The 12421-nt window shown below is 36.0% G+C and overlaps 1 protein-coding gene across 1 annotated transcript in view; it reads left to right on the top strand.

Moving 5' to 3' along the window:
• Positions 1-12421, top strand: part of htt (huntingtin) — a 1164033-nt gene that overhangs the window by 1082675 nt on the left and 68937 nt on the right. Inside the window, exon 54 of the mRNA XM_090393484.1 lies at positions 11856-12000. Coding sequence (XP_090249610.1) covers positions 11856-12000 — 145 coding nt within the window. The remainder of the gene's footprint in view (positions 1-11855; positions 12001-12421) is intronic.

Below are 12421 nucleotides of genomic sequence, written 5' to 3'. Positions count from 1 at the left end.
TGAAGAGATCGCTGTTCTCTGAACAAGTCAGTGTGCCAATGCAGGGGAAACTAGAATTATCAGGTTGAATGGTAGCAGGGACAGCCTGTTGTGAAAATAGGTGCTTGGGAGAAATACATCAGGTAATGCCGAGTTCAGTGTAATCTGGAGAGGATAATGATAGGTAGAGAAACAGTGACATTTTTATTGTTTATTCTAATGCAAGGAGTATTCAGAATAAAGGAGATGAATTGGTGAAGCTGATAGCATCAATCTGTCCCAAGATGTGGTTGATGGAATGATATAATAACAGGAATAGAAGTAGCAGGGTGTAGCATTTTTCGGCAGGATAGAAAAAAAAATGCAGTGGTGGAGTACTGCTTATGATAAGTGATGACTTATGTCCTCTAAGAGCGGGAGCTTTGGAAGGCAGTGACACTAATTGTTTTGAAAGTATGTGGTGTGAGGTAGAGGTGAGTAAGATAGGATATTTAGTGGGGTGTTGCTGCTACAAGCCAAGGAGTACAGAGGGTGATGAGCAGGAGATGTTTAGGCAGTTGAGCTTTGCAAGTGCAAGAAGAACGATTGTTATGGGAGATTTTAACTACAGCAGTATAAGTTGGGAAGAGGAAAATGCATGTAGTAATAAGGGAATGGAATTTCTTGAATTCTTCATGTCTTAGACAACATGTAATAGAGGGAACAAGAGGTTCAAGAGTTTTGGATTTGGTCATAGCATCAGAAGAACTGATTATAACTGAGATGACATCTCTTTCCTCAGTTGGAGAGAGTGTGACCATGTGGTTTTGACTTGGAAGATGAATAGACATGCAGAGTATCAAAGAGAAGGGAATGTATGTGGAATTAAAAGACGGGTGATTATAACAGTCTTAGATATCAACTTGGGACAGTCCGTGGAGGGTGGAATTGGAAGGTTGAGATATCATTGGTGCTTGGGAAATTGTGAAGGAATATTTGTTGGCAGCAATAGTAAGTTTTATTCCACGAGTGAAGCGGACACAATTTTGTGTAAAGTGGATGACAAACAATATCAAACAGGAACTGAAGTTGAAAACTTCAATAGATTATGGAAGAGATATAAGGAGAGGGGTGGAGAGCACATGCATGAAGAATATAAGACTCAGGCCAGGAGAGTGACCAGTATAGTAAGGAAGAAGAAACTGGAATATGAGAAGAGATTGGCCATAAGATCCAAAAAAAATCCTTTGGAATTTTTTAGCTATGTGGCCTGTAGAAGAAATGGCTGTAGAAGAATGACATTGTGAGATAAAAATGGGAATAGAGTGACTGATACAGAGGACAGAATGGATTTGTTCAGTGAACACTTTATTGCAGTATTTCATCCAGGATGAAATACTCCAGTATAGACATACTCCTTTTAATATTAGAGGGATAATGCAGGTTCAAGGTTCAGAAGTGCAAGAGAAGAGTATGTTTCAAATACTGAGTACTCTTGATGTCAATAAAGCAGTGGGACTGGATGGAATTTCACCATGGGTTTTGAGAAAATTTGTGAAAGAAATGACAGCTCTGTTGACCTGGCTTATCAATGAAAGAGTATCAATGGGAAAGGTACCTAAGGAGTGGAAGGAGAGAGATGATGCCATTGCATAAGGACTGTAGCAGACTGGAAGTGTCAAATTATTTGTGTTTCATCAGTAGTTGTTAAGATCTTGGAAAAATTGATGCAGGACCATATACAGCATTGGGCAGATGAAGGTAATGTTATCTGCGAGCAGTGGTGGCTGGTGAAAATTTTAAGTGGGGGTGCTGCATATACAAAAAAAAAAAAAACTTTTTTTTCCTAATCAGTAACGAATTTATTAATAAATAAATTTACATATTAAAAATATTTCATCCTCACCACGAACAAACACTAGTAATAAATGTTTCGTATCAATAGCAATGACAAGTGCAAACGAATATCAGTGTTAGATCGCAGTGCATTTGTTTTGTAAAGATAATTGAAAAAATATAATTCTTTTCATATTTTCAAAAGTGACACTCGTCATAATTCAGCCTTGTATCTATAATAAATAAATAATTATATGTTATTTTAACAAAATAAAATAAGATTTACAAAAAAAATAGTTCACCATGAACATGCGCCAATAATAAATGCTTCATATCTCACAGAAATAATGAGCGCAGGCATAAGATACACTGCCCAAGCGGCAGTGTATCTAATGACGTAACGTGCAATGACAGCAAACGAATATCGGCATTAGATCGCAGTGCATTTGTTTCGTGTAACGATAATTGAAAAAATATTATTCCTTTCATATTTTCAACAGTGACACTCATCATAATTCAGCCTTGTATCTATAATAAATAAATAATTATATGTTATTTTAACAAAATAAAATAAGATTTACAAAAAATAGTTCACCACGCACACCACCAATAATAAACATTTCATATCTCACAGAAATAAGGTGCATAAGCATACTAAAAATACACTGCCTTTTGAGCAGTTACAGTTGGGAATGACGTAATGTGCAATGACAAGAGCAAATGAATATCGGTGTTAGATCGCAGTGCATTTGTTTCATAATCTAAAGCGTTGATCAAACAATTCCAATTATTAACTATTCAATCAATGGCAAAACATAAGCTGTAACCTTTAACATGTACTGCATTTATATAATGTTGTAAGCATTGTTATTATTTATAAACACAAACAAAATTTAATTTTTTCATTTTTTCCTTGGGGGTGCTGCAGTGTCGCAGTGCTTATGTACGGGCTGCCATTGTCTGCGAGAGTCAACATGGATTTGTTGAGGGGCGCTGCGTTCTTGCTTTAGTACTATGATTGCCTTTTATGATAACATGACAAGAGCAGTTGATAAGGGAAAGGCATATTCTGTCATTTTTTGGATTTTGCAAAGCCATTTGATAGGGAACCACATGATAGCTGATGTTTAAGTTGCAGCACATGGGTTTAGATGTCAGGTTAGTGAACTGGATTCAGGATTGGCTATCTGATATGTATCAGAGAGTTGTGTATGGTGGGACAATATCAAGGAATCATAAGGTTAAAAGTGGAGTCCCATAAGGCTCAGTACTGGGACTGTATTGTTTAACCTTAATATCAATGACATTGTCAGTGGATTGCAGGGAGATATCCAGTTGTTTGCAGATGATGTGACGCTGGGAAGGGTTATTAGTAATAGTGCAGATAGCCCTGCAAGAGAATTTAAATAAACTGGACAGATGGGCAAATAAATGATAGGGATTTCAGTTTAATGCAGCAAAATGCAAAGTCTTGAAGTTTAGGATACATCGATGGGAGGCTGCATACTCTGTTGGAGGAGCTGTACTGGAGGAAGTAGGGGAGGCTAGAGATCTGGAGGTTATGATTGATAGAAACCTGAAATCCAGGGAACATATTGCAAAGGTAGTGAAGATAACCCAGAGGATTGTTGAAATACTGAGAAGGATGCTGACCTGCAGAGATTAAAGAGTTGTCATTCCAATGTATAAAGCCCTGATCAGACCACACTTGGACTATTATTCTTACATTTAATCCCCAGAATTTGAAGGAGATAAATTAACTGTGGAAAGGGTACAGAGGCAGATAACAAAGATAGTTTCAGGACTATACAATGTTAGTTATGAGGATAGGCTGAGGAAATATGAACTGCAGAGTTTGGTAGATAAAAGGATACTTAGATGAGGTTGTGGTCTGAGTTATCAAGAGGAGAACTGATATTTACAATGTATTTGGAATAAAAATGTTTTTAAGAAGTGTTTTAAGATGTTAGCAGATGATGATGTTAGTATTCTGCTGAGTAGTTAGTTTGTCCATGTTAAATTGTTGGTAATATCAGATTACCTTGCCATCTTTGTCCACTTGATCAGTAGAATTACAGAAGAGAAGCTGTTTTTGAGTTGTGGACATTGAAATCCCTAGGTAGATGTCACTTTTTGGGTAATTTTGACTGCAGAAAATCAAGCTTTAAAGATACATAGGTAGTGGTGCAACGTGAGAGGTTGCTATTGATGCTGCATTGCTGATAAAGTGGATGTGGAAGCCTTTTTTGTGCGTGAAATTAATCTTTGTAGGTTTTTTTTAATTGATTTTTTGCTGAGTTTTGTTTGGATTTTTATTGTTTTATGGAGTTTTTTGGAAATGTTTATTTTAGATTTTTGCAATCAGCATTAAAACTGCATGTTGTTGCACTCTCTTTGATTGCTGTTGTAGAGGAAGAGTTAAATCAAGATCAGCATCATGCAGTGGGAGGTGAAAGACTCACAACATACCACCTACGCAGAGGATACCTGGTTCCACATGTAGCCTTGACATTTTCTCTCTATACTACTATGCTCAGACTTTGTCCAGGCATGATCCGGCAGTGTAATTGGCTATAGCTCTTTTTGCTAGCTAATCAGAAATCCTGATTATACTGATTATTATTTTTTATTCATCTGGGGGTTCCCCCACATTCCTTGACCGCCCCTTAGGACTGGTTGAGCCCTCCTAATGAAGGAGTAAGTACTATATTCTATGACTGTAGCCTGCGTGTTCACAGGACCGGTTTGCCTGCTGCAGGATTAAAAATCCCAGCTAAATTGGGGGGGGACCTGCTGTCCACTCCCAAGACCAGCTAACTTGGCTATGGCTGAGAAAGATCGTTGAGTTTCTCACGTTGTCGATGAGAATCGAACCTATTGATACAATTAAAAACATAAACATAATCTCTCATATTTCTTTTTCTCTGCTTGCAATGGTAGACTTAAATTTTACTTTTTATTATTTTAGCTGTTTATTATGTGTCTTATTATATGTGTTTGTAGTAGCATAAATACATGTTATACGACATTAATCTCCTTGTATAATCCGCATGGTTAGCTTAGTGGCTTTGCACTTCACAACCATATGACTGGGGAAGGAGTGTCCCAGGTTCGATTCCCATTGAAGATGTGGGGAATTTGATTATCTTCTTCAGCCATAGCCAAGTTAGCCAGTCTTGGGTGCAGGCAGTAGGGTTTTTTCCGCCAGTTTATCTGGCGTTTTTCTTCCTGCAAGCAGGCAAACTGGCCCAGTGAACATACGCTGCTACAGTCAAAAATATATCCCCCCAGCGGCAGGCTAGGCAACAGTTGCTAACCCCATGTATAGAATGAGTAGTGCAAGCAAAAAAAAAATTATTGTTATTCAGATGAGTATTTGAAGTTCGGTTTCATACCCACTGTTCAGGATGAATGGTCACCATTCTGTCTATTGTGCAAACACTGTTTGACCAACAAATCAATGTAAAAAAGATGCTCTCGAAGCACATTTGAAGGCAAAACATAGCACTTATGTGAACTATGATTTGAACCAATTTAAATCTCTAAAAAAGATGATATCCTTTACATAAAGGTCAAAACATCGAGTATATTTAATTAAAGTTATTTTCCTTAAGACAGTATTTCTATGAATCTCTTACAATGAATTCCTCCTACTGCAGGTTTGGAAATCTTCTACAATATTGCCTTAAACATATGAATTCAGTGGAATGAGAAGTTAGTTTGCCTATAGTGCTACACACACAGTTCTCTCTTCTTTCTCAGAAAATCTCAATTCATTATCTTCCCTTAACTTTGATAACATAGCTTACCAAATAAAATCAGGTCTCTTTTAACTTCAATCTTTCCTGGTATAGACATATTGCATTCATCACTTCCTTACTCTGTCTGTCTTCTAAATCTGTACAATTTTCAGATTCATGTTTCCTTAAAACACTACTGTATTTTCGTGTCTGGACTAGTGTCCAAAAAATTCCTTAAAAGTTCTTTGTGATTTCCAGAAGCAGACATTCAGCTACTGATTGTTTTCTCTCTCACAGAAATCATCTGTTTATGCCTTACATAATTTATACTGGTACTTATATGAACAATGCACTAACATCTATCATTCTTTTACTTTCCACTAAGCCTATAATATCCATTTTCACAGTATCTATAGATACAGACCCTGCTTTTTGCTCCTTCACTTTTATTTTTATTTATATTTTATGTTTATTAGAAGAGCTATGAAATATGCAAGAGATGTCCAGGAGTCAAACTAACACCTGCCCATGTCTATTGTTAGATATTGAATGGAGAACTTCTTGACAAGTTATTCATTCAGGATCTAACATGTAAGCTTCACAAAATAACAAAGAAATTTGCATAATACCTGCTTACCAGCAGAAGGTGAGAAACACCTACGTTGTTGTATGTGAAAGTGTATATCAGTATGTGTAATGTATTGGAATTATTTATTGTCAAACTGAAAGCTAAAATCAAGAATTATGTCAGATTAGCAATTCATGTAAAGGAATAATGGCTTAATTTATGTATTATTAAGCTATCATAAAATCTTAAGTCGCCAGGTAAGAAATGACTAATAGGATCAATGGTCATGTCTAAGCCGCAAGTGCCTGTCATAACGCCGAAGGCTGCAGCTTACAGGGAAGGCTGACATAAGCACCTTTCCTCGAAAACAACACCTGATAGCAAGGAGGGAAAGCAAGGGATCAGCCTAAGGGCGATGTAAGTTATGGATCATGTGAAAAAACAATACAGAAAAAGAGGGTGCCGAGAAAGAATATTTAAGGCAATATGCGTCAAGCTCTAGGCTTTTTTCTGTTTCTTCCGGGATTTTGGAGATCGAGGACTCTCAACGAGTGATCGGAGATAGTACAAGCTGAGGGTGCTATGTCGACAGACAGCCAGCCGTATTCATGACTTGCGCTGAGAGGTATTCCGCAGAGACCCGTACGAGAATCAACAGCTCATGCAGAATGGTGCCAAATGCTGAATGACCCACCTGAGCGAGTGGAGAAGGATCGTAGTTCCAGCCATTTCCTGATTTGTGTCCTGTAGCAGAGAACGGAACAACTCAGTCACGAGACCTGACCCAGAATCAGCCAAGACGAAGGATGACCTGAGCAACACGTGGCAGCTAATAGACCTTTGGAGGGAATTGGTAAAGTAAAGATCCTTTTGTTTTATATCTCGAGATTGTTTGAAGGTAGAATTTGTGTCTTGATAAAGCAAGACTGAGGACATTTTAGAGAACTTTGACAGGATAGAGTGATTAATACAGCCAATTCTATTAGACAAAGAATTTTATAGGATAAATCTCTAACTTGTATATGATTGAAGTAGTGAAAACCCTTTGTTAATTGAGTAAATTTAACAAAGAGAGAAATGAGTTGTGAAATATCTATTTAAAGTAAATGTGAATGAAGGCACTCGACTTGAGTGTGACATTGTTTAATTATCCATTTGTATTACATGATTTTGCATGTCAGTTTATGTAAGAAGGTTAGATTAGTATTGAACAGTTTGTATCGCTTAGCATAAGACATTCACTTAGTTAGCAATTCAGAAGTTTTGATAACTTAATACAAGATTTAATGTACCTGTCTTTTAGCATTAATAAACATGTTTTGTTACTGGAACCTGAGTCTTGCCTGAATTCGAGGTGTCAAACTACCACTTGTGAAAATAGAACCAAATAGCGGGAAGGAGTTTAGATAATTATATAATTGCGATTAGATCTTAGGTCACGACTGCAAGGTACCGAGATCTATATACTCGCGTGTGAATTCTAGATTAACGTATATGCCTAAAACCTAGGAATATTTTCCTGAGCCTGAATTATATTCTTGTTATAGGAAGCTGGCTGGCACAGTTAAAATATAAGTTTGCCAATTTCTGAAGAGGAAATATCCCTAGGAGCCAAATTGGGTTATATATTAAGGAGAAAGATATAAAATTAAAGTAGAAGGATATAGAGAAGACTGGATCAATTTGGATCATACTTAAATACGTGCTCTAATAAGGAAATGAAAATAGAAGGAGACATAACACTATTCTTGTCCAGCAATTGCCGCTGCTCTACAGAAAATTGACAATAACCCTATAGAAAAGCTCCACTCCATCAAAGTTTGCCAAAGTAGTTTGGCAAAAAAAAAAAAAAGCTATACTCCATCACACATCAAATCGGTTCTGCAGGCTCACAGTCATATCTAGAAGCTCTTCAACAGACTTGACAACAACATTAGAAGAGCTTTCCTTGCAAAATGTTTCCCACTGGCTATAACCGGCAGCTATTCTCCTTTAATAGCAATAGATTCCTTCCCCCCCACACTCAATGCATGTCTCTAAAATATTACAGATTTGGTAACCTTCCCAGTTTGGGATTGATATTAAAAAAAATAAATAAATAAAATGAGCTTCTCTAATTGTTTAACTAAACTCATTCAAATATTAAACATTCCTTTGAGACAAATGCATTGTTCTATCAGAATCATTCTACATATTCCACAAGATGAACACAATTACTTCTTTAAACCAAACCCATCAAATTCTTCTGAATTACAACTCTTCATTTTATCTTACTCTACTGTCTTCCCTTTTTAGTGTATTCACAAACTTATCACTCTTATCCTTCTTCACTACTTCCTACAATTCTTTCATATCCTTTCTCATTACAAATTTACCACCATTCAGATCATTAGTCTTTGAATTATAGTTATCTCTTTCACTTGCTTCTTATGCATCCTTACAGCCACACATGCTGCTATCATAATTTCATGAACCTCACCCAATCATGCTTTTGTAAAACTTGGATTAAGCTCTTCCCCAGTTAGTGTTGTTGGGTCGTCATTTACTTCTCTCTATTTTATGTTTTGTTGACTTTATCCTCAAATGTATGAAGGTGGTCTGAAAAGTTCTCAACCATAGATGGAACCACTATAGATTTATTTTTTCTAAGTTGGTACATCTGTCATAAGCATCCATGTGAAATTGCAAGTCATTCTATCAAGTAGTTTGTTTTATACATACTACTTGATAGAATGCTGTCTGAAGCAAAAGTGTTGTTTGTATCCCTTAAAATGGATAAAATTGAGTATCATGCAGTTATAAAATTCTTTGTAAAAGAGGGTTTAATGCCAAAAGAAATTCATTTGAAGTTAATAAAAGTTTATGGGCACTCTTCTCCTTCGTTTTCGACAATTAAGAAATGGGCTGCCAAGTTTAAATGTGGCCATACCAGCCTTGAAGAGATCCACGTGAAGGACATCCAAAGAGTGTAACAACACCAGAAATCATTCATCAAGTGCACAATATGTTATTGGATGACTGGCGAGTCAAAGTGTATGAAATTTCAAAAGAACGTGTACGATATATTTTGCATGAAGAATTGTAAATTGAAACAGCTTTGTGCAAGATGGGTGCCGCACTTGCTCACAGCAGATCAAAAACGTACTCGCATGAAAATCTCTGAACAATGCTCAGAGCATTTTAACAAGAATAAAACTGATTTTGTGCATCAATTTATTACTATGGATGAGACTTGTATTCACCATTACACACCAGAATCCAAACAGCAGTCAAAACAGTGGACAGAAGGTTGTTCAGCACCAAAGAAGGCAAAATCGGTTCCATCAGCAGGAAAGGTCATGGCATTGGTGTTTTGGGATGCTAAAGGCATTTTGTTTATTAATTATCTTGAAAGGGTAAAACAATAACCAGGGAATATTATTCCGATCTTTTAACCAGACTAGACGAAAAAAATTCGTGAGAAAAGACCCGGTTTTCAGAAGAAAAAATCATCTTTCATCAGGACAATGCACCTGCACACAAAGGTGTTTTGGCAAAGGGAAAATTAAGGGATCTGCACTATGAATTGTTGAAACATCCACCCTATTCCCTAGATGTGACTACCTGTAACGTCTATCTCTTCCCAAAACTAAAACTCTTCCTCGCTTGTCAGCATTTTTCTTTGAATCAAGAGGTGATTGCAGCTGTCGAGGGATATTTTGCAGATCTTAGTGAGAAACACTACAGGGACAGGATAATGACTCTGGAGCATCACTGGAATAAATGTATTAGTCTTAAGGGAGATTATGTTGAAAAACAAAAATAATTTTGAAATTATAAATTTGTTTTTCATTGTTAGGCCTAGAACTTTTCAGACCACCCTTGTATCTCTCATTCATTACTACTTCATTCCTTTCTGAAATGAGGTGGTGAATGTTGCTCTTGTGCATCACTCTCATTCAATTTCACCTTTTCTACATCACTTTTATTTTTTCTTATATTGCATTATTACATGATTTATCTTTTAGATGATATCATACTTGAGTATTTTTGCCAGTGTTCCACTCACTATCATGTCTTTCATTTCCTTATTTGTAAAACAATTTATATTTCTTACATGTTTTCATACCATCCTTTCTTTTGATCCATGGATTATTTGTATATTTTTATTCTCCAATGAATGAATTAATGAATAATTTGAAGTTCCTGGTTAACCAAATAAACTTAGTCAAATCAAACATGAAACTGGTCTATCACCTGGCTAAAAAATAAGAAATTAAACAAATTTAAGTAGACTAAAAAAATACAAGCACACACATTCAACTGGCCTCAAAAGACAAATGCATGAACTGTCATAATTAATAATTAAACAAGGAGAAAAAACACAAATCTTCTCTTTCTATTGTAGTTCTAGGAAAATATGTCTAATTGATATTATTATCAACAATGTTATCACAAATTAAATTCCTTGTTATTCATAAACTCTTCATGCTACAAAGAAAACTTTGGTTTTGGAAGTTTTTTCCCACTTGGTTAGACTATAATAAATTTAGTTTAATCCTTTATCCAAGTGTAAGCAAACAAAGTTTGCACCTGAAGTATCTTCAGGACTGAGGCAACTCATGGTAAAGGTGGACCAAGCTCTCATCGCTGCTTGTCTTAATATCTCCCATAATGCGAAGCACATCTCCTTGCAGACATGTATAATGCTGTGGATTAAGGGAAGGTGCGAACTTTGCTTGCTTACACTTGGATAAAGGATTAAACTAAATTTATTATAGTCTAACCAAGTGGGAAAAAATCTTCCAACATCTTTCTCTAACTCCAGAGTAATTTAATAATAAAGTGAGACATCTTTTGGCAACGCGTATAGGTAAATATGACTAATCCAGTGTTTCCACTATCTCTGGGTCTGGCTCCCACTGACGAGACCCCAATAAAGGTCGAAACCAGTCTGGGTAGTAGCCCTTCCCTTAATGCATAGCATTATACATGTCTGCACAGAGATGTGCTTTGCATTATGGGAGATATTAAGACAAGTAGTGATGAGAGCTTGCTCCATGAGTTGCCTCAGTCCTGAAGATACTTCAGGTGCAAACTTTGTTTGCTTACACTTGGATAAAGGATTAAACTAAATTTATTAAAACTTTGGTTTTTGCATTCAAAATCATAAAATCATAAAACACATTCAGTCCAATCTGCTTCATTCAGAAAATATATTTTGTTATTTGCCAGTGCATTAACAATCATGTGTTTAGGTAAAAGTTGCATTTTACAATGGATTCCTGCTCATGTAGGCATTGATCACAACGAAGCAGCTGATAAATTAGCAAAAGAGGCCAGAGAACTCAACCAAGAAACTCATATGATAACTCTTGCTGATGCCAATGCACTAGCAATAGCTAAACTAATTCCATTGAAATCAGTGATACAACATCAAATTCCCGAGATCAATGCTGACAGAAGGACCTCCACCACGATAGCAAGACTACGAACAGGACATTATAGAGGAATGAAGATCAATACAGATGATATGAGAACATATAGAAACTGCAACAACTGCCCCAATACTGAACTGACACCCACTCACATCTTTACCTGTCCAGCAATTACAGTAGCCTTGCAAGAAATAGATCCTAATCCTGAACAACAGCTCTATACAAACAAAATCACAGACATAGCCAAAGCAGTACAAGGAGCACACGGAAACATCTAAGACTCTTCAAAGGACAAGACAACAACAACATTAACAACCATTATTGTCTATTATATAGGTAAAGGTACAGACATGTGGACTACAGGACTCCAAAGTACAGTAGAAGATATTTCATCTGAAGATAATAAAGGAGATGTTGGCACACAGACTGATCCAGAATTGTTGATTGCTGCAATGGAAAGGGTTACTATTTTATTTGATCGGTAATTATTTTGATTATATGTAATTTATTCATATTGCATGCTATGTTTTCACTAGTTCACTTTCTGATATTTTGTTTGTTACTTCTTCAGTATACTGATTTATAACTGCAGTAGCCTAAGTATAGTACAGTATCATTTCATTATTGTATCGTTAATGTTAAAAGAGAAATTTTTTTTTCTTGTTCTTTACATAATATTTAAATCATTACTAGTGGATGCAAATGAATATGTTCTTCAATTTTCACTGTAATGATTTACATACTGTATAAAACAAGAATAGTGTTCCTTTTTTGCTAGTGACCTTTTGCCTGTGGCTATTGGTCATTTTGATTTAGTAGTTTTCTGAGAAATGCTGAATAGCTGTTAATAGTAACTCATTGATATCACAAATATATTCCATCAATTTTTATTGATTACTGTT

This window comes from Typopeltis vanoorti, chromosome 5, assembly GCF_054136105.1.
Source record: "Typopeltis vanoorti isolate ZY-2024b chromosome 5, IOZ_Tvanoo_1.0, whole genome shotgun sequence".
Lineage (NCBI taxonomy): Eukaryota > Metazoa > Arthropoda > Arachnida > Uropygi > Thelyphonidae > Typopeltis > Typopeltis vanoorti.
Note: the sequence above shows the minus strand (reverse complement) of the source record. Positions and strands in the feature narration are given on the sequence as shown.